At 31.2% G+C, this 22223-nt stretch overlaps 1 protein-coding gene across 4 annotated transcripts; it reads right to left on the bottom strand.

Moving 5' to 3' along the window:
• Positions 1 to 350: 350 nt before the first annotated feature.
• Positions 351 to 21754, bottom strand: Reck (reversion-inducing-cysteine-rich protein with kazal motifs). Of its 4 annotated transcripts, none has more exons than XM_015316883.2 (8): positions 17480 to 21754; positions 7392 to 7444; positions 3409 to 3492; positions 3279 to 3315; positions 2864 to 3211; positions 2289 to 2721; positions 832 to 2206; positions 351 to 752 (listed from the first exon to the last, which is right to left on the bottom strand). In XM_015316883.2, the coding sequence occupies exons 1-8, from the start codon at positions 17553 to 17555 to the stop codon at positions 372 to 374; spliced, it is 2787 nt and encodes a 928-aa protein (XP_015172369.1). In that variant the 5' UTR covers positions 17556 to 21754; the 3' UTR covers positions 351 to 371. The 4 variants fall into 4 exon arrangements, with proteins under 4 accessions (XP_015172369.1, XP_089034259.1, XP_089034258.1 ...); XM_089178133.1 differs by lacking the exon at positions 17480 to 21754 and adding an exon at positions 15008 to 16040; XM_089178132.1 differs by lacking the exon at positions 17480 to 21754 and adding an exon at positions 11016 to 12130.
• Between the last annotated feature and the right edge of the window lie 469 nt (positions 21755 to 22223).

The following is a 22223-nucleotide window of genomic DNA, read 5'->3' as shown; positions in this document are numbered from 1 at the left end:
AGGCACTAGAAGAATCACAGACACAAGATTGACGTTGTCATATATGACATCGTCACTAGGTAATGTAAATGCTTAGCACCTTGAACGATTCAAGAAAGGGATCAGAATCTGTCATTCACTTTTGTAAATTTACTAATGTAATCGAATCAGAAATGTTCCAAAAATATAAAATAAATATTCTACTATATTTCTAATGTATATGCAAAAGGAAATGATTAGAATCCCTCATCTAATAAACCTTTCTAAGATCGTCTTCAGCTATAAATTTATAATTAATATCGTATTCTGTTCGTTCGAAGGTACGTAAATCGTAACAGCAATTAATACAATTTTTCTTTTTTTCTGTGTATGCTTTGTTAGTTTCTAATCGCTCATGTAAAAATACTGAATATGATCATGCACGCGATTATAGGAAACCAAACACGATTAACGTTAGCACTAGCAATATGATTATGTGCCAATTCTGCTCGAGTAAGCGATCCCAAAGGAACTTCTGCTGCAATTTTAGAACTTCTCTCCGTAATTCTAACAACGAGTTTTTCCATTTCCGCTACGCAAGCTCGTAATTGTAAAGACGAAGGTTTTTCAAGCACAGATTGTACTACAACGAAAATATCACCCTCGAGAGTTACCATACCGCGAAGTGCACACTGTGCTACTTGTACTTGTCGTCTTAATGCAGATAAAAGAGCATCCAATGTGACGAAGTCTTTATCAATTTCTTCATCCATCATGTGATATATTTTATCCAACTGTAATCATCGAACATGAAATGATTATTTTAGAATCTCTCAATGAAAAATTTTCGGTATATTCAATTTGGATACCCACCTGTTTTTTCGAATAATATAATCTGGCAGCTCCGCCACATACAGGACAACAAGCACCAGGTGGAGTAACGCCGATACAATTGGGCTCCTTCAAAGATGGACATTGAACAATATCACCGCATCGAGGCTTTGCTTCATCACTTATCAAGCCAACGGTAACACATGGACCATAATAATCTACAACAGTTTTCTCTGCCCAGGCAGCACATTCATTGATGTATACTTCACCGTCGATACCACAAACCGGTCCCCGAAGACTGCAACCCTTCAAACAAGGAGATCTATAGCCAAGACTAGCCCCAGCTCGTATCATAGCACAAATCGAATGATGCTGACGATTGTCTTTATCGCAGACCGGACCACTAGTTTCTTCTCGAGGATTGCAATCTATTGGTACGCACTCGTATTGTTGACAAAATTTGTGAATCGATGTTAAACAAACTCTACGCCTTCTTACGCATTTATCTGTACCGTTACAAGGATTTGGAAAACATGGATCCCGACTGGAACATCTACCAAAGTCAACTTCATTCGCGGTAAAACCAGCACACTTAGCTAAACATGCCGATGCAAAAGTGTAGCCTGACTTTCCACAAACTGGTACATAATGAGCCGGACAATCGCATGGTAAAGAGGGTATCTTAATTTCAGTGCATGATTTTCTCGAGCAAGTAACTTCTCCCTCGAAACAACGACAAAGATTACACTCGAGATAAAAGTTCGATCTCGATGGAATAAAACGATCTTGTACCCAACAAAATTCGAAATTGATGGAATTCAATTTTTTACATTTCTCCAATCCTTGTAACGTGCATTGACATATCCTGAGACAACCGTGTTTATCATATCTTGGAATTTGAACCCACGAAGAAAGTGGTACTACTTGCTTCGATATTTCTCCCAGAGTACAGCCAGGTACGCAACGATAAGTTTCACGTTCGTTTACAGTTAAAAGACATATTTGACCTTGAGGACAAGGATTATTTTTACATGGTGTCGTAATATCGTCCTGCGGATTAATCACAGAATTGTCATCCCGTGGATTCTCAAGAAAAGGCTTTAAAGAAACACATGGAGCATCTGGTCTACTTGGTGAAAGCTTTGAACATAAAGTTGCAGCCGTATGAGATCCTGTGATAGTAGACCAATCTACACAATTAGCCATCAATTCTAAACAATCCTCTCGACATAGTCGTGTCTCGTGTATTCTTGCCTCGCAAGGTCGTAATTGCAAAAGGCAGGCTGCAGCGCGTAAAGTTTCTGGTGGACAGGATGATGCTATTTGAACAGCAACGCCAAGTCCTCGAATGATACCACCGCGAGACCAATGATCTGCCTCCCACTTGGCAGCATCATCTGCTGCAGCTGTGCACGTCCTGTTAAAAGAACAGGTATAGATTGAAGTATGTAAATAAAGCAACTTCACATACTTGTATGTTAAATTATATGGTACGCAACCTGAACAGCATAGTCGGCCTGTCGTTAAATCGTGCACAATAAGAAAGACCAGAGCATCCCATTTCACAAGAATTATCAGCTTCATCGAGACATCTTCGTAATTCGTTATCCAAGTTTGAAGAAAGACACTCGGAATCCAGTTGAGACCAAGCTGTTTCCCAATCGGCTTGAAATGCCCTCCAGCAAAGATTCTGACAACGTTGTTTAGTTGCTCTTGAACAACAGGAAAGTTTACCGGTGTCCAATGGTAAACGTATTGGTTTCGTTGGAGTTGATTTCAATACGCAACTCCACAATGGCGAATGAGGCAATATGGGACTGCATTTTTCTGCAAGAGCGTCCAAAATTTCCTGATCGGTCGTTGCTGTTTGGAGAATTTTCCGACATGTATCTGAACATGCTGCATTCGTCGCTTCATCGCAACAATGCAAATCTACGTGGTAACAAAAAATAGGTAGGGAAATTTCACGTTTTATTATTGATTGTTAATTTTTCATAAAATAATAAATTCAAATAAATATCATCGGTTTTTAAACGTATATATATATATATATATATATATAAATCTGACTTACATTGTTTGGGATCGTCGACACGCCTAACCTCGGCTACGTTTTTGAGACACTTTGGTATTTGATGAAAACAACCCTTGCTATTATATAACTTTAAACTCGATCGTTTTCCAGGTTTGTGGAATAAATCCTTACAAACCGATCTACATGTGTCATTTGAAACAGTACTGCAACAACGTTCTGCTTCTTCGCGTCTTTCCAAACAAGAAACTAGTTCCGGCTCGTCGCTAGGTCTACATGATTCACTCAAGTTACTTCTGGACCCTGACACAGCACAAGTCGTCTGACATATTGGATTTTGTGCCAAATGACAACACTTTCTACCTGTCCAATTTTCATTTTTCTTCACTTCTACAAATTTCGTCGATCAATTAATTAGTTTTTAAATTCAATTATCAAGTTTTAATGCGATACTTACCCTCCAAAGTGAAGTTAACGCAGGTCCAAAAATCTATCTAAAATTATTAAATTAAAAACAAATTTATATGTCTATATTTATATAACTTTTTATATACAATTTATTATAAAATCAAATAACAATTTCTTACCAACTCAAAGGAACAGAATTCTAAAAAACGTGAAGTTGCATTTTTTCTTGCTTCAGGGTCTGCTCCCAAAGTTACTAGTGGAATCTGTAAATAGAAAATCAAATATAGAATTAAATAATTCATAAAATATGAATTTAATAAATGTATTTTATATAAATATTAACTATAAATCAGTATATATATTTATATAATTATGAAATATAATATAGAATGCATAAATCCCATTTTTATATATCGATATAGTATGCAGTTAAGTCTGCATCTTTTACGAGCATATCTATTGGAATTTTTCAAAATCTCAAAATGCAGAGTAGCACATTAGGTGGCATTAAGAATCAAGGACGTAAACGTTCTGAGCTCACCACAATTTCCTGTTAGTCAACACTGAATGCCAATAGATCTGGTGGATATCGACCGTTTGCCCGTTTGACACTCATTCCTGATTCAATCGGTGTCCTAAGCGAGGACTTACGGGGTCAGTTTGTATTTTCATCACGCATTCAAGTTACGACCGCCTATCAACGCGTGGTGGGTCCTGAGACTCGTCGAGTTAGACAGGTCAGAGGTTGTAGATAGTGTAAATTTGTGATGTATGTATGTATATACCTAAACGATGATTATGTTTTTACTATACAATTTTTCTTTCTTTTTTTTATTATAAAAGATAAAGAATTTCTGTAATTCTTTTTTTCTTTGATAAAAAATTGATGACGTAAAATTGAATATATAGAAATTTAAATATCTACCAAACGTCTTCGTATACTATCTCTCGCTACGATCTTGAAACTTAAGGACGAAGAACTGCAAAGGCAATGTAGATACGTATTTATGTCTCGGTATATTCTGGGAGGAATGTAAAGATGGGTCGCGACGCCATTTTCCGACGAGCGTTTTTTTTTTATTCGCAAATTTTCTGCGCCTCTCTTGTCGAGTAATTTATTCTCTATGTATTTACTTTAAGAATTAAAAAAAGAACCATGAAATACAAAAAAAAAATATTAATTTCATATCTAAATGATATTTTAATATTCAAACAAAATAGTAATATTTATTTATAAACGTATATATCTCTGTAAAATTCTGAAAAATGAAACTTTAATTCTAGATGATTTACATGAATAGTTTTTTTTCTATATTATATTATACCTATAATATACCTATGCACGTAGGTAGATGTATGTTTTAAATGTGCTTTCAGACAGTTCGAACGCGTAAAACTTAACGACCAGTTTTACAACGTAGCACAGGGAACGAAAATATTGTTCCAGACAAGAAAATAAAGAAAAGACAACCACAACGTCTCGCCCTATTGCATGGCACTAAAAAACTTTAAAGTATCTTACGTATGGGAAGAAAGGAAAAAAAGTATCGACTCCTCCTGGTATCTTCCTCCTTCTATCTCAAATATGTCGCGTAATTCGAGCTTCCGTCGTGATTTCCGGTTATCTCGTTTTCAGATAAACGAAAGAGAAGTGCAGGAGTAAACCGATCCGAAGACATCCTATTCTAAAATTTCTGTCTTTACGTTGTTCTTTTACTATCTTCTGTTTGTGACTCACGTTTCAAGCATCATAAAAATCTCCAGCCTAGTTAATATGCAATAAATAACTAACAGAACATGATTTACACATCCGATTATTTTTTCTTGATGACCAAAGACTATCGTTGAACGAACGTCTCTTAGCATTGCATCGCGATATCTTCAGAATAAAAATAATCAATCAGACAGAATAATAAAAAACAATATTAGAGTAACGATGATAAGATAGATGTTAATGGTAAATGATACGAAGAAATAAATGTAAACTTGTTAATGTTTCTTCCTCGGCGAACAGTTATATCCATTAACAATGTATTAAATTTTCTGGAAAATTATTGTCAGTAAAAAGAATTAAGTTTATTTTTATTTTATTCCTTTTTTTTTTTTTTTACTTTTGTTAGAATTTTGTCTACTATTGCCTATTTAATATTATTTTTAAATATTTATCTATATATACATATATATATGACTTACTGCAAGTCAATTTCATTTATTGTATTTATAGATTATATTATAAGAAAATATTAATAATTTTAATTTAGGATTTAAAGTTGAAGTACGAATACTCTTGTGACTATTTAATCTCACAGCTAAGAAAATATGTTTAGTTTATAATTGATTTTTTTCCCTTTAACGAGATGTATGTAGAATATGAATATAGAATGTTATGTAGAATATCTTCATCGGACTTAGCGTAATATACAATTATATTTATACTCAATGAAATAATATAAATTTACAAATATATATTTATAAATAGACACGAACTTTCTGAGCAAATCCAATATATAAATGCAAATAGTCTAAAAAATTTCGTCAAATAGATGGAGAAAGTAAAATCGTGAAAAGGATGAAATCGAAATAATGGTAAAATGTCGTTTAAAATATATCGTTGATAACACATCCGTTCTCCAAGTTCGTCTTGTCAATTCATAATATTTGCGTATGAATGAGTCTACGGGGAGCCCCAGGAGGAAAAGGCACCACGTAAATCTCTCAGCGGGCACCCAATGTCTCCGATATTATCTTCGAGAGAGAACGCAGCAGCCACCTTTTAAAAAAACCTCAGCATCGCGTGCACCCCACGTCGTTCGTTGGAGGATCTCTTCTCAAGAAAGCTTCCTCTCTTCTTCTTTCTACTTCTCCTTTCACCTCCCCCGTCAATTTTATTTACAGGATCCTAATATATCCGCGAACTTGACATATATCGTGTCTTTTATTGTCATTGTCAAAAAAGTTACTAATACTATTTCGCGTTCACATGACGTGCCAATTTTTTCTTCTAGAATATCTTTTTTTTTAAATTCCCACGAAAGATCTGCCATAATTAATAGATCGTATATATAGATAGGTCGTATCTCGAACAACCAACCGCATAATTTTCTATCATTTCGATTATTATTATTATTAATACTACTATATTTCATCGTACAAAAGAGGACTCGAATTTCGATACTAGTTTTTCTCGTTTATATTTCTTTTTCATTTTTATTTTTTTTACTGTTTTTTTTTCTGATAGAATCTGTTTTTAATCTTTGACAATCTTTTAATTGACATTATAAAGGTCTTTATCCTACTGCTGATGATTGTAAGAGAAAGGTTTTTTAAGCATAACTTATTTAAATTCTAAGGTTTGATTTAAAATTTTTCTAAAGATACTTATTTCATGATATTCTCCCAAAGACTATCCTTCTTTTAGTTCTTTCTCCATTATTCTTTCTTTCTTCACGATATCACTCTCCACATACTCACACATATCCAAGAACGTTTGATCTCTATTCACATTTAGTCTAAATTCGCTTGATGTTGAAAAAAATATTCCGGACCGTTTATTATCGCTCATACATATATACACTTACACATAACTACTACATATACTATGAAAGCATACTATCTTATAAAAAGCTATTGGTTCTCAAGTCTTGCAGTATTATTATATAATTATATTTGTATAATTAATTATTAATTATTTTTAAATATATATATATATATATATATATATATATACTAAATAAGTTAACTAATTAACTAATTATAAGTCAACGACCTAACCATGTTGAATTACTAATTCTCATCAGATCATTAAAGTTAAGTAACATGTATATAGTTAATAAACTGGATGGTTTTCACGTTCGGAAAAATGAAAACTATGGATTTCAAAAGTTGAATCCAAAAAGACAGTAAAAAAACGCAACCTCTTTAGTTATATCGAATAGGTGTAAGGTGTTCATAAAGAAATAACTTTAACCTGTAAAAAGTAAAGTAAAAAGATACAAACCCAATTAAATAATAACGCTACATTATATTACATTAATTATTAAAAATATTTGTAATATCTTATCTTATTTACGAATTTAATAGATTTGTTCATTTATTTTATTTCTTACAATTGTCTCTCTTTTAATATCTCTCACATACATATATGTACGTATATACGACATACCTTCGAGCAAACGCTTCGACAGGATCCGGCAGCCGACGAACAGCAGGACATCTCTGTAAAAAAGAAAAAAAAATAATATGCAATCAGATTCTTTCCTGCAGTATTCCTTTCCTTTCCTTTCTTTTCCTTTTAGTATTTCTTTCTTTTTTCTCTCTCTTTATCGATAGAAAATTCTCAAAGAGAGGACACATGGAAGGTAAAAAGTCCACTCGACGAAAAGACAAGCGTCGTAGTAAGGATTCTTTTTCCTACTTTTCAACTGACACGAAGCAGACGCGTGTCCTGCGTTATGTCAGGATAAAGAAGAAAGAAAAACAAAAAAAATGAAAGAAAGAGAAAAGTGGAAAGAAGACACCGTCTTTCATGATAGGCAAGAAATAAGGAACACTTTTCTTGTCAAAACGTAAGGATCTTTTCAAAGGGCCCCACAGGATGCGTCATTTTCATTAAAAATAGAAAAACAAATACATCGGAGAATTCGAAAACTTTCGAAATATTTTCCCTCGTAATTATAAATATCTCTTTAACAATAATTTTTAAGTGATTTTTTTTTATATTATTAATTTTCCAATCATTTATTATGAAAATTATTATAAACTTATATACATATAATTATATACTACATTTAGAAACTTTTCACAAATCTTTTTCTTCGTGATTTTAAATTTCCAAAAAACGGTTTATAATTGTTTCTTTTTATATTATTAATTTATAAATTATTTATACTATTAAAATTGCTGTGTATTTATATATTTTATTGTTAAATCGTGAAATTTAGTTATTACATACAATAACTAGGTATATATTTAATTTATATATTTATAATTTTTGATAGGAACTTATGAGAAGCTCTATGCCTTTAAATTAAATAACATTTGTTTAGAAGACTATTAAACGAATAAACACTCATTTATTGTCTCCAGATTTACACTAGTGCAATATAGGCAGATATTGAAACAAAATCGATAAATATTTTTCTTATATTAATATCAAATTTCAATTTCATTCCTTAATTAATCGCATCTCGTGAATTCATAGAATAAATAATTAAAGTATATAATTCTGACTTATGTTATATTTTAACAAGTAATTTTAATTATTCTATAGATTAACGGATTACACGTTTTAACGGTAACATATACATATAATTATATATATATATATATATATATATATATATATATTATTTCATTTGAGTCAATCAATAAATTAAAAATCGATTTTCTAACTCTCTCCTCAATCCTACACCTTTTCCCTAAATCTTATATTATTTAATAACCTAGGGGAGCCGTTTCTCACGTAGTAACGATCGAGGACTCGAATTCGAAACTTCGTGACGCGATCTGCCTTAAAAGTACTTCGGACGCTTTATGTACATCAATCGTCTCGAACAGGAGGTTCTTATGACAAAATTGTTCGATCCCTTTGAAAATTTGAAGCCACGTCGACCGTATCGTTTTTCATTTATTTTTTCTCTCTCTTTTTCTTCCTTTTTTTTACACTTTTCTTCTATATTCTTATCATATCTTTTCATCCATCCCACTCTCTTTCTTTCTTCCCTAAAAGATGATTCCCACGGTATATTACTTCATAGTATAAAAGAAACCGATTATGCAAGAATAAAATCAATCACAAATATCGCCATTGCACAATCAGTTATCCAAGATCTTAATGGTAAGCGTCAAAAAAACACCATAATAATATCGTTAGATCGTGTAATATCAATCGGTGATAGCTATTACATAACATTACTTTCCATCTACTCTTCCTATCAATCGATCAAAAAGTTTAGAAGAGCGTATTAGATTAGACGGATATGATGCGGGTAGGCGTAACGGGAATTTTAAAAAATTGTATTTCTTAAAGGCAAATGCGAAAGAGAGTCAAGCCCGCAGTATAACTTATGTTGGTAGACATTTATATATGTATGTACATATATGTATATATACATATAAGCATTATAAGAGATGCACGCGTTCATGACGGACGTAGCAAACAATACCCACGACGTGTTGCAATTAAGCCAATAGATACCAATTAGACGCAAACTATGAAAGAAGAGCGGCCATCTTCGTTCGAAGAAAAGAATAAGAAAAAAGAGACTGCTTTTTAGCTTTGGACAGCACACTCTCGACGCTTTAAGTTTCATTCGCTCGACGATAAATATTACTCTCTTTTTGTTTCTCTCCCTCTCTTTTTCTCTTGAGAACCTGTTTCACTAATATAAATTATTTGCCTTTCTTATTTCTGCTCTATTTTTAACGTTATATGCGACAATAACGTTCTTGGACATATTTAAATAAACGAGGCCGTGACAAAAATTAGAGTTGTTCTTTTTTTATATTTTATTTTATTTTATTTTTGTTTCTATTTATGGCCCGTACCGAAAAAAGTCACCCGACACAAAAAAGAAAATAAATGTTTTCACTATTAATCGAACTATTTGAAAGTTATGTGATATATTGTTTGTTAAAATTAAATTAATATAAAAAAAAATATAAAAATAACTCTAGGAAGGCTACTATTATAAGATAAATATAAATAAAGTTTGATTTAAATCCATTTGATCCAGATTATCCGCTATGTCTCAACAAAACATCCCATCGTGAAATTCTTCATTAGAGAAGAGTGGGCTACGCTAAACACGACGTTTCGTGGCTCCGTTTGCGGACGACACAAAAATAGCCGACGTCGTTCGCGACCATCCGGCCTTTTGCCCCCTCGATTTAAACTACTGTGAGGACTCCTTAATTTTGTCGCTGTTCGGCATAACTCTGATACACTTGCAATGATATATTCGATAGATGTTTTTTTATCTTTTTTTTTTACAAATTAAAATACCCAGCAGGGAAAAACGATGATGTCAACGTAAAAAAAACGATGAGCAAAATTTGAAATAAAAATAAAAACAAGAGACAATTGTCAATTGGAATAAGTAGCAATGCAATTGATTGACATGCTATTTTCTCTCCTTCAAAATTCCACGAACGAAAGCGGTGAGGACAATTTTAAAATGCCATTAGCGTCCCTTGTCTATCGTGAAAGTCTTACCACTTCTTTTAAACGCGCCATAGAAGTTCCATGCGACGAATGAGGACGACAATGTTTCTCTTAACAATCTATAGTCATCACTTGAATTATTTTCCTTTGTTAGAAAAAGAAAAATAGAGAAAGGGAAAAAATACACATATCGCAAGTTGACATTTTTTAATTTTTCGTACGCATATAAATGCATATGTGCCGGTAATGACGATACACTTACGGAAATATATTCAATCGACTTTATTTTAAAAATGTTTAAAATATCAAATGGAATAAGGAAAAGAATTAAACAAAATTTTATATTCGTCTTTTTACTTTTCCTTACACAGGGGTTCGAGACATTTCTCGATGAACACCATATCCTTATCCATTACCACCAAAGAGGATGCATCTAGACTAAATTTTGTAAATATTATAATTATTTATGTTATAAAATAAATCATAAAATAATTTGTTGTCAATTTGTTGACATAATTCACTGTTATAATTATCGACACATATGTACATGTACACGTATGACTATGTAAACAATTAAGTATTACGTTGACAGGAAACATGAACGCATACGCAGATGTTACTTACTTTCGCTATGCTATCTTTCCATTTACGCGTCGAGAGATGTGCACGTTAATGTCGACGTCATCCAAATCGTAAAACCCATGCGATTCTCCCACGCCATGAGATTACGAGAGTCTCGTAGCAGATGTAAGTAAGTAAGTAAGTAAATAAGCATGTATATATCAAAGTTATACGAGAAGTTTACAACTTTGCGATGACTATTCTTTATTTATTGTGGGATCATACAAAAATTGAACTTACGTTCAAAACTACATCAATTAAGTTTGTAATATATGTCGATAATTCTAACGACAAACAAAATAAATAGCGACTTTTTACTTTTAAATTCAAATTGAAAAGCATACTTTATACAATACAGCGAGTGTCATAAATCGTTCATGACACTGGCTGCATTACATTAAAAATTCTTGGTTAAATTGTTCACGGTGTCATGACAATTTGAAAGAATCGTTCTTAATCCCACCAAAGAAGACTCATTTCTAAAAGAAAATAATCAATTAAATTTTATCTACATACACGTATTATACTAAATAATATTAAAGTGACATTTGATTATGCATTATATTTCCAGAATTGAACGGTAAAAAAAATCTCATAAATGTCTCATCCGTAATTTTAAAGCAACAGATCCAAAAGAATAAGACGAGCATAGGTCATATTTGATTATGCAGTGACTGTAATGCAAAAAATATTCGTCAAATGACAGAGAAAGACAGGTGGTCGCGACATTATTATTTATTATTAATACAGTCATCAAAAGCTTGAGAACGAGTGTTGCCTACAGAATTATTTTGGTAGATTTTTATAGAAGAAAGAGTAAAGAAGCAAAAAGATGAAAACAAGAAAGAAAGAGTGAATATATCAACGTGTTTTTGTCTGACTAAAGCTGTCACGGGCTTTCATCTTTCTCTTTCTCTCTCTCTCCTTAACTTTCTCTTCGTCTTTCTTTCCGATTTCATTTTGATGTATTTACGTATCATAGGCATATACTTATATGCATACAAAATATACATATAATTCATACATGTTTACATACATATATATATACACGAAAGATTTTGATAATCATAAGCAGTTTTGCCAATGATTTGTAACATTAATTCATTAACGGAATACCATTTTGAGCATTTACCGTAAGAAACTGAATAAAGATTAAAATGTTTAATATTAACAATTTTAGTTATAATTTCACTTTGATCACCATATACATGAACAACTTTATTACATAAATCATTGACGATAACATCAAAGTATACAAGAAATGTTAATTAAACATTATAAGATGAACACCGTTGTTACTCATTGTCAATGGCATTAATCTTTTGAAGTAATCCTATGCAGATCAAGATTTCCTTAATATCTCGTTAATAATTAGCTTTAGGACTAAAAAATTTTAATATTTATTTTCTATTCGGAGATTAATAATCCTTCGAAGTTTCATTACAAAAATAGGGTAATTTGTTTTTAAATCAAGTTGACCTTTAAATCTTCTAAAAACTTCTACCTATGAAAAGATCAAGTACACTATATTATTTCTTTTTTAATAGCGTGTAACATCTATAGAAAAAATGTGCTGTTAATTGTACAATTTAGAAGTTATTCAAAGTAATCAAGTTAAGTGCCTCACTCTATATATATAATATCATATAAACTTGGAAATTAGGTTTCATTTGATTGGCAGTTGTTCCTTTCTTTAAACTTCTCCTGCTTCTTTTACTATCTTTTTTTTTCGAAAGGACTTTCCACACTCTTTTACAATTCTTTTTTTCGTGCAAAAGACACGGGACAACCGGTCCATTGGAATAACACCTCCCACTTCTTTCGTTGCATCGTCGTAAACCCTTCGTGTTGTTCGAAGTATCTTCCTAATTATGATTCCCCTTTGGAGTCTGTCCCCTTATACGAAAAACCACGTCATACTGATCAACGAACTGATATTTCTTTTTACTATTTATTTTATTCTCTGCGATTTACCACAACGAGAACCACAAATATCTTGTCTTAACAAAACAATTTTTCGTTCTAATAAGAATGAAATTATCCTAAACTTTCAAATTATGTGCCAATTTGTAGAAACGTGACTATTGAGAAAGTCTTAATTCGATAACCCGGGAAGTTCGTTATTAAGTCGATATCAGAAGAATTTATACATCATAAAACTCAATTAACTACAACTCGAAAGAAACAAAATGAGTAAAGAAAAAAGCAGATTAGTAAGAAACGAACCGTAAAATCATTTTCTTGGGTGCACGCGACCTTGCGATTAAAAGTACTTTCACGGTCATTTAATATAAAGATCGTATATACAATGTGAGTTTTCATCGGCACATCATACTTTACATCCTCATAAACATGATCCTATTACCGATCATTTACATTAAACGAATCGGAAAAAAAGATATCTGTACATTCATCTTAGAAATACATATGTATGTGGTATATGAATATATATGTAATAAGTATTTATCGAAGAAATTAATCGATAGAAAAATAAACGAAACACTTTGAAAGAGCGTTCGAGCAGTTGTACGAGTCATCATCAATATATCGAACATAATTAGAGTGTATCGATCAACATCCGTGATTCCAAAACACCACTATCGTTATTACCCAACTTGTTCTAATTTCATATAAGAAAAGCTCAAAATCGATAACGTTGATCTAAATTAGCAAGTAAAAGGAAAGAGTTAATATTATGTTCACAAGTTAGTTTATTAAAAATATAGGAAACGTGCAATATACCTCTTTTTTTTTAACATTAAGCATACAAATCGAAAGTGCAATTAAACAAGACTACTTTCAAGTATCGCGATAACGGCGCGTGAAAATCACTATGATCGTTCCTGTTCAAGTATCACCTGACAACCCATGATTACTCCTCCGCTACTTTTATGTGCTCTTTTACCTCAAACGTTGAAGATAGAATAACGATTAAAGTATCAACTTCGTAGAATATTTCAGGTAGTACCCTTTTTAAAAGATTTATGAGTTAGTTTCAATCGTGAGATCGAAACTTTATATATTTTTCGAAATAAGTTAGTTCAAAACTGATCGTTTTGATATAAGGAATTTAACGAAAGTAAACTTAAATGAAACAAGTACGCATATATATTTGAACCCCCTAATAAAAAGTAAAATAAAAGAAATAACTTTAAAAATTAGACTCAAAACTTCTTAAACTATTGACGTATATATTTTTATATACGTAGTGCTGCTAGCTTCCTTCACCCTTATATGTATTACAAAAAGATTTGTTATTTTATTTTCATACAGAACAAGAAAATCGTACAGGATCGCGTCAATGATAAAATTAAATAATAATAAGCAAATACATATAAATTAATAAATACATTTTTATATCGTGACAAATTTGAAGTGTTTCAGTTCCATAGTATGTTGCCCCTTTATATATACATGAAAATGTTTAAAGACGGAAGTATATCTAATAAGATCAATTAAACAAGTTTACTTTCTATTTACTTCTAAACTTCTACTCTTGAATTATTATTCGTAATAAATCAAATAAATGTGTATTTACGCGTATTTACGCTTGTGTGAATATGTATAAACTACTATGTAAAAAAGCGGGGTGTCTAAGATATAAGATAATATTTATAGATAAGAGAAAAACAGTGAAGAATTCCTCTAATTATTTTACGAAATCAATAAGATTAATTATTCGACGAAAGACCGATAGCTTCGAAACAAGAGTTGTATTGTCTTCAGGAATGAATATGAAAATAATTCTTGATGAACTCACGCCCGCACACGCTTATACATATCTTAGAAATAAAAATTAAAAAAATTAGTTCAAGCTAGGGAAGTTAGCAACATTGTTGAAGATGCAACGGAATAACTGTAAAGTTTTCGCTTTTATCGTTCTGAGAACAGAAATATTTGTAATCAATGAAGACAAGAGTTAGGAGAGGGGGAAGAGAGAAAGGAATTGGTAAAAGGAAGAGAGTGCGTGTGAGAGAAACGTGACGCGTTATCACCTTCCTCTTCTTTTTCTTGTCCTCCTTCTTATTCTTATTCTCATTCTTGTTCTTCTTGTTCTTCTTGTTCTTCTTCTTCAGAAGGAAGGAAAAAAGGAAGGAAAAAAGGAAGGAAGGAAGGAAGGAAGGAAAGAAGAGAAAAAAGGAGAGAAAAAGTAAAATAAAGAGAGAGACTCTTTCTCGCGTGCGGTTATACTTATACGAGAATATATGCGGCTGCCAATGGTTCTGCTTATATTTCTCTTTCCTCTTATTGCACGACTGTCCGCGAAGGAGTCTTATAGTCCAAGCAAAAGGCAGAGGCGAAGGACCGTTAGCGACACCTCGTTCACACGCACGTGCACCATGTAAATTTCAGGAAAGATTTAAAGGCGAAAAGACTAAGCGAAGCAAAAAAAAACGAAAATAAAAGAGTATTATCGTTGGTTACTCTTTAATTTTTAAATGGAACCATCTTTCGATTAAAATATAGGATTATTGAAATATGGATTTCAATTTTTAGAGTAATTTAAAACAGTTAAGTACATGTACAAATATTATATTGGGGGAAGAAGTTTATTCGTATTTTCCTGATACATTAACTCTGGTAATATTAATTTGTTTTGACAATACTTGCGTGAGTTTAAAAAGTTACATGTCATAGTGAGTAATTAAACAATAAATTGCAATATTTGTTAATTCTGTGATGCGTCTTGAAAATGAGAAGAAGTATATTCGATAAACTTTGAAATTTTATTACAAGAAAAGAAAAACACGACTCAGACTGGTAAAAATATTTGTGATGTTTGTGAACATGATGCAGTATCAGTATGTATACCACAGAATTAGTGTGTATTTCTATACAAGCTGTGTATTTAAATTTAAAAATTGTAATATCAAAGATGCATCTTGCTGATCGATCTACTACTTGGAAAGTCAATGAAATCATGAAAAAAATTAAGCAAGATCCATATATTAGCAGTCACGATATCGGTAAAACATTAATTTTATTTTTATATTAAAATGCGAAGAAACTTTTTCTCTGGTTAAATATGTAAAAATTAAATACTACAATGAGAAACTAGATAAACAATCTGATCATTTAAAATTTGAAAAAAAAACAAATAAAAAAAAATAAAAAAGGTATTTATTATTTAAGCGAATCAAATCTTAGGTCAGGTATAATATTTATTTTTATAGACTTACAGGATTATTCAAATAAAATGTAAAAAGTTGTACTATCAGAAAAAATTAATAGAAATATCTTTTATAAAAAAAAAAATCCAAAGGATTAAGAAAAGAATCGACAAAACAGAAAATGCTGCTAAATCCCAAAATGTTTCGATTCAATCTACGATTTCTCATCGAACGAACAAAAAATATTTCTTTCTCAATATATATCTTATATTAATATCAGTTGAATATTTAATTTATTTCCGTATAACACTCGCAAGCATACATCGCTTCCTACTTTTGAATTTTTTGATTGAATCATCTTTGATTAAGATAAAAAAATACATAAAATTTTTATCTAAATTTTATGAAAATTAAAAATACAACCTATCTGTCAAAGTATCAAATATCTAGATTGAAAGAATGTCTAAATGGAAAAATAAAAAAACAAACTAATCCTTTATAATTCGAGAAAAATGTCAAGAACAATTTCCAACGATAAAACAAAGAGAAAAAATACAAGAAGATCTCCTTGTTTATTTTTTACTTTTAAAATGGAATCACCTTCGATCTGAATCGAAAATAAATGAAATTTTCAATCTATATTTTACAATAATTAAAAACAACTAATTATTTATCAAAATGTTTGAAATTTAGATAATGCGGGAATATGAATATTTACATGGAAAGAAGAAGAAGTAAAAAGTAATCTGGTCATTTAGAATTCGAACATCGTACGAGAAACGAGAAGACATTAAAATCACTATGAAAATCTTTGTCAAGTCGGAACGCGTGAGAAAGAATGACCGTGTATGATATGAGAAAGAGAGAAAGATTGAGACAGAGAGAGAGAAAGAAAAAGAAGGAGAAAGAGAGAATGGGTGACGCGACACATGTGGCGGGAAGTCGTAGTTGATATCTTCTTGCCATGATGACGAAGAAAAGGAACGAAGAGAGATGAGTTTAGTAAATTTATCGAGAAGAACTCTTATTTTTACATAATAATGAATAAAAATTTGTGAAAATAATCCTCTCTCTCTATATATACATATATATATATATTACTTCATTAAGAAAAAAAAATTTGGAACCTTCCCATTTAATATCGTTGTATATTAAATTCATTAATAATGTTACTGCTTAATTATAATACTTTTACTTATCTTATTATCAAAATATCAACAACAAGTTTCGTAATAAGAAATCTGTCGACGAACTTAAACGAAACGATAACCTAACGTTACGAGTCAATCAATTTTAATATCTTTCCCGGCACTGAGAAAAATTGAATAAGAAAAAAAAATGAAGGATGAAAATTACCTTGAGCAACATCGAAGAGGGGATTGGCAACAACGATGACAGGGAGAATGATCACAAGTGCTTTTATTGCCAGCATCGTTGAATGCGAATCCTTGCTCGAGGAAAGTCTTTCGTGCTCCTAACCAACCACCTTTTCTTTCTCTTTTCTTCACCTCATCGCGTGCGAAATCATCCGATCGAAAAGGAAACAAGGATTCAAAGTAGGTAAAAAAAAAAAAATATAAGAAAAAAAGAAAAGACGGGAGAAGGAAAAATAAATAAAAAATAAATTAACATAAAAAGCAAGACTAACAAAAATAACGAAAGAAATTTAAAAAAAAAGGATCGAAATATGAATTTCACATGTCAAGGCAGTACTAATAGGGGGTGGGGGAAGGAATAAAAAATGGCATTTTCAAAAAAAGACAAATAAATAAGAAAAAAGTGAAAAGAAGGGAGAAAGAAAGACAGACAGAGAGAGAGAGAGAGAGAGAGAAAAAAGAGAAAGGGACTCGCGTAAAATCAATCTCGAACTGTACTCGAGCACGGCCCGTGAACGACTAAGCTTTTCCTGCCACTTGAGTTCACAAGAGAGGAGCACAAGCTTTTTACCGAACGGACCGAAGAGACCACGACGACTACTACTAACACGAGGGAAAGAATAAATGCGTAGGAGGAGAGGGAGAAGACGAGCGCGTGGCTCGATGTCACGCAGTGCAACCGCTATTGTGTGACGTCTTTCGATATATTCATAAGATAGTCCGACCCTTACTTTTTTCTATTTCTCCCTTTTTATAATACGTTCACCACCATATTCGTTCTATTTTATTATATTAAATATTACATAGACTTACTTATAATTCAGTTTCTTTACGCCAAATTAATACTTTCAATTTCAAATTCGAAAAAAAAAGATATTATTATCTTAATAAATATTAATATTATTTTTGATAATAGTAATATTTTTTATAAATTTATTTAATAAACATTTTTTTAAACAATCGATCTGTTATTTAAATAATATTTAATATGTTTGATATGTTTGATATTATATCGACAACATTTCAATTTCTTATGTCCAATTGGTAATTTTAATTTCAAATTTGAATTTATTCAAAATATTGTATTACCATATTGTGTTATTATGTTTGTTTATTAATATTTTTGTTTGTTACTTTCTCTGCGAAATATCTTTTCAAACACATCCGAATATTTTTTGCAAGTAATCAAATAAGAGTCACCGAAATATGGGTGACGCGGCAGTCAACATGTTAAATAAGTTTCTTGGTCAGTCATCCGCATTTGTATTATTAATTTACACCACTTTCAAAGTAAATTCCTCATTTTTTAACGTATTAAATCGTAGAAAATCTCAAAATTAAAAACGATACTGATAAAATATTCGAAACTTTTTTCTAACTCTATTAAAACTTGAAAATTTATCCTCTTATCTTTTAGTAGTTGGTGTCAACTAGATCAGAAAAATGTTCGACAATAATTATTTAAAATAAATAATTTTCAACTAATTATAAAAACTGAAGAAACAATATGGAAATACTTTTTGAGTTTTACGATCTTTTAAAAAAACAAGCCTAAAAAATCTCAACTGGAAACGACGAAGATCCAGCATATTACTTTGTAAAGCTCTGCATTCCTCTCGCTTCGTTTCTTTTTCAAATATTTCAACCTTCAAAAGAGAAAAATGACAGTCAAAAGATAGAAAAGAAAAGTGGATAGTTCGTGACCGTAGTTCCGTTGATAACGATTAGATATAAATGACACGAAAGATGAATTTATTTATTATCGTAAAAGAAATGCTTATTACGGTTTACGTCAAATCATTCGAAATGATCTAGCAACAGAAACTCTTAGAACAAGGATCGATCGGTCCATCATGATCGATTCTTCGAGCGTTCATAATTTATTAATTTATTCCCTCTATAAATCGCCCTCAATCTGCACGTGGGCAGTATATACCAACGGACAACCGGTCCTTCGATTTTCTCTTTCATTACTCTATCTCTTTCTCTCTTACTCTTCTTTTTTTTGCGTTTCTTTTAACAGAGACAACATCGTTACTGCTTTACCCGTAATCCACGATCATTCTCTATGTTAATAATAATAAAAAATCATACACACCTACATATACATATATACTTATATATATAATAAAAGAATATTCTTGAGAAACATATCCTGTAACGCAAAGATCCGTTTACCATGGTTGTTGCTAAACGCACATCGTACCCTATCTTTCAGCGTAACATTCTTATTATCCCTCGACCACCTACGCGATCTCAAAGAATAATAATATCGACGAATACGTTCGAGAATATCTTCTTAACTTTCACGACACACCAGTTGAACAGAGTCTTCATATGTAAATTACTTCTTCCTTTTGTATCATGCTGCACAAATAATAATAACAATAATAAATACCAAAATAAGATTCCCTTTCTAAGATAATTGTGATATGTATTACATGTTTACAAGATTAGTATTTAAAAATGTATTTACAAGATATTATATTAACATAAGAGAAACAGATTAATTGTCACTAGAACATTATATCTGAAAATCAATATCAGATTCGAGGATTAACTATCAACAATCTTATGTTCTCATAATAAAAATGAGAGAAAGAGATAGAGAAAGAGAATCACTTAATGTAAAACTATCTCGTGAACAGAAGGAATCGATGCACTGATCGGCTTCTTGCCTAGAATACCGTCGACACGTCCGCTATGTTAATGATACGAGCTCACATAAATATTCAAACCCTTCTCTCGATCAGCAAAGTGAGCTTGGCACCGTCTCCTTATCCGGCGACATCTGATATCACCTGTATACTAGCTCCTATGGGTCATTAACAAACAATAACGACGTAAGAATAAATCTTTACGAAAGGATCATCGACGTTATCGATCGTTTTTTTCCTAACTTTTTGTTATCTCTTTTTTGTCCATTTTAATATCCGAAAATTAGACAAAAAGTCGAGATTGAACAGTATGTATAATAAACATATGCATATAAATAATTATATCTATAAATAAAAGAAAAAATGTAATCGTGTTTTAAAAAAAAACATTTTAATGTTAAACCCTGTACTCTCTCCGTCATCGTCATCGTCGTTGTCGTCGTCGTTGTCGTCGATCGGTAAGTACTTCTTGTATTACTCTTACCGGTTTTTAATATCTAACGTCAACATGCGATCATTCATAAAGATCATTATTTCCATAAAATGATATATCAAACGAGATCATTTACAAAACGAGAATATTGATAAGATTATGGTTTGATGTTTTACGAGCACTAAAACAAAAAAAATTACGTAGATATTAATTTTTCAACCTGATTGTAGGTAGTTATTAAATATTCAAAGTATCGTGAAAAAAAATGTCGACATAATTCGAATTTTCGTTTTAAAATATTCAATGCGTTTAATTTTTAAAAAATTATTTTAGAATGTTATTTATTATATCTATCTGTCTAGAGATATTAATATAAATATTATAATTATATATAATTAAACAAAAAAGAAAATACATTTTAAAGACGTAATGTAGTATGCAGCTAATTAGCTCGATATAACTTGCAATGATTTAGATTTAGATAGATTACAAGAAATACCGATTGCCCTCGGATCTTACCACGTAAAGGTTGCAACATGTGGAGATTTACAAATTAAGATAACATACTAATTAGTCGTATCTAATGAACATTTCTTCGACCCGGTCAAAGAAGATGGTAGATGCATCAATCATGACATATCCGTGAGAAAAAGCATCGATTCTAATTTATGAAATATTTTATTCCGAAATTATCTCAACATAATGGATTGACATAATTGTTACATCACTGGCATATGCAAAGTTACATTTATTATTAATTTATTATTTGAGCTTTACGATAATATGCTTTCAAAAAAACCTTATGTATATCTAACTCAAAGCATAATTTTCTTATATATATCTGTCTATGCATACGTATGAATATGCATACGTATGAACGTGCTGACCTACATAAATTCTTGAACGAGTTCAGGATTCTTATTCCAATGTAAGTTTGAAGGTACTGTATTTCCAAAAAGAAATAAAAACATAAAGATACATAAAATAAACATTATTTTTCCTCCCTGTTCGTCGCATTTATTACATACACGTGGGCGTACAAAAATTAATTATTAATAACATTTACATAAAATTATTTTAAACATTGAATACTCAATTTTAACATAAAAACCAAACAAATATATGTCAAATACTTTTACTTTAATAATTTGTAATATATATATAAAGAAAATTTGTATGGAGCCTCATATTCTCATTCATCAGAAACTTCTCATTGTCAATCGGAAATACTAATAGTTCTTATATTATAATAGTGGGAGGAAAGTAATTTATTCGTACTGGCTACTTGACCAATTGTGATACTTGATCTATTCATTAATGAAGCATTAATGAAAGACTTCTCAGACTTTTCTCGATCTCATCTATTATGATGTAGACCGTGTAACCGGATTCCTCGTAAGGATAAAAATGATAGAGAGAAAATGGAGAGAAAGAGAGAGAGAGAGAGAGAGAAAGAGAGAGAGATAAAAAGACCGAAAAAAAGAAAAAACGGATTCCCAGTGCCACCCGTCGCGCGAGCTCATCCGCAATTTGTTTTCCATGCGTAGGATACCGAACGTTCCGAGGTATCTATATATTTACATGATACACCCTCTTCGAACGTCGAAAGGAGAGCGAGAGAGATGGTAGACGAA

This window comes from Polistes dominula, unplaced genomic scaffold (assembly GCF_049000335.1).
Source record: "Polistes dominula isolate Pdom_NZ unplaced genomic scaffold, Pdom_raw_medaka contig_77, whole genome shotgun sequence".
Lineage (NCBI taxonomy): Eukaryota > Metazoa > Arthropoda > Insecta > Hymenoptera > Vespidae > Polistes > Polistes dominula.
This window is presented reverse-complemented; position numbering and strand designations above follow the sequence as displayed.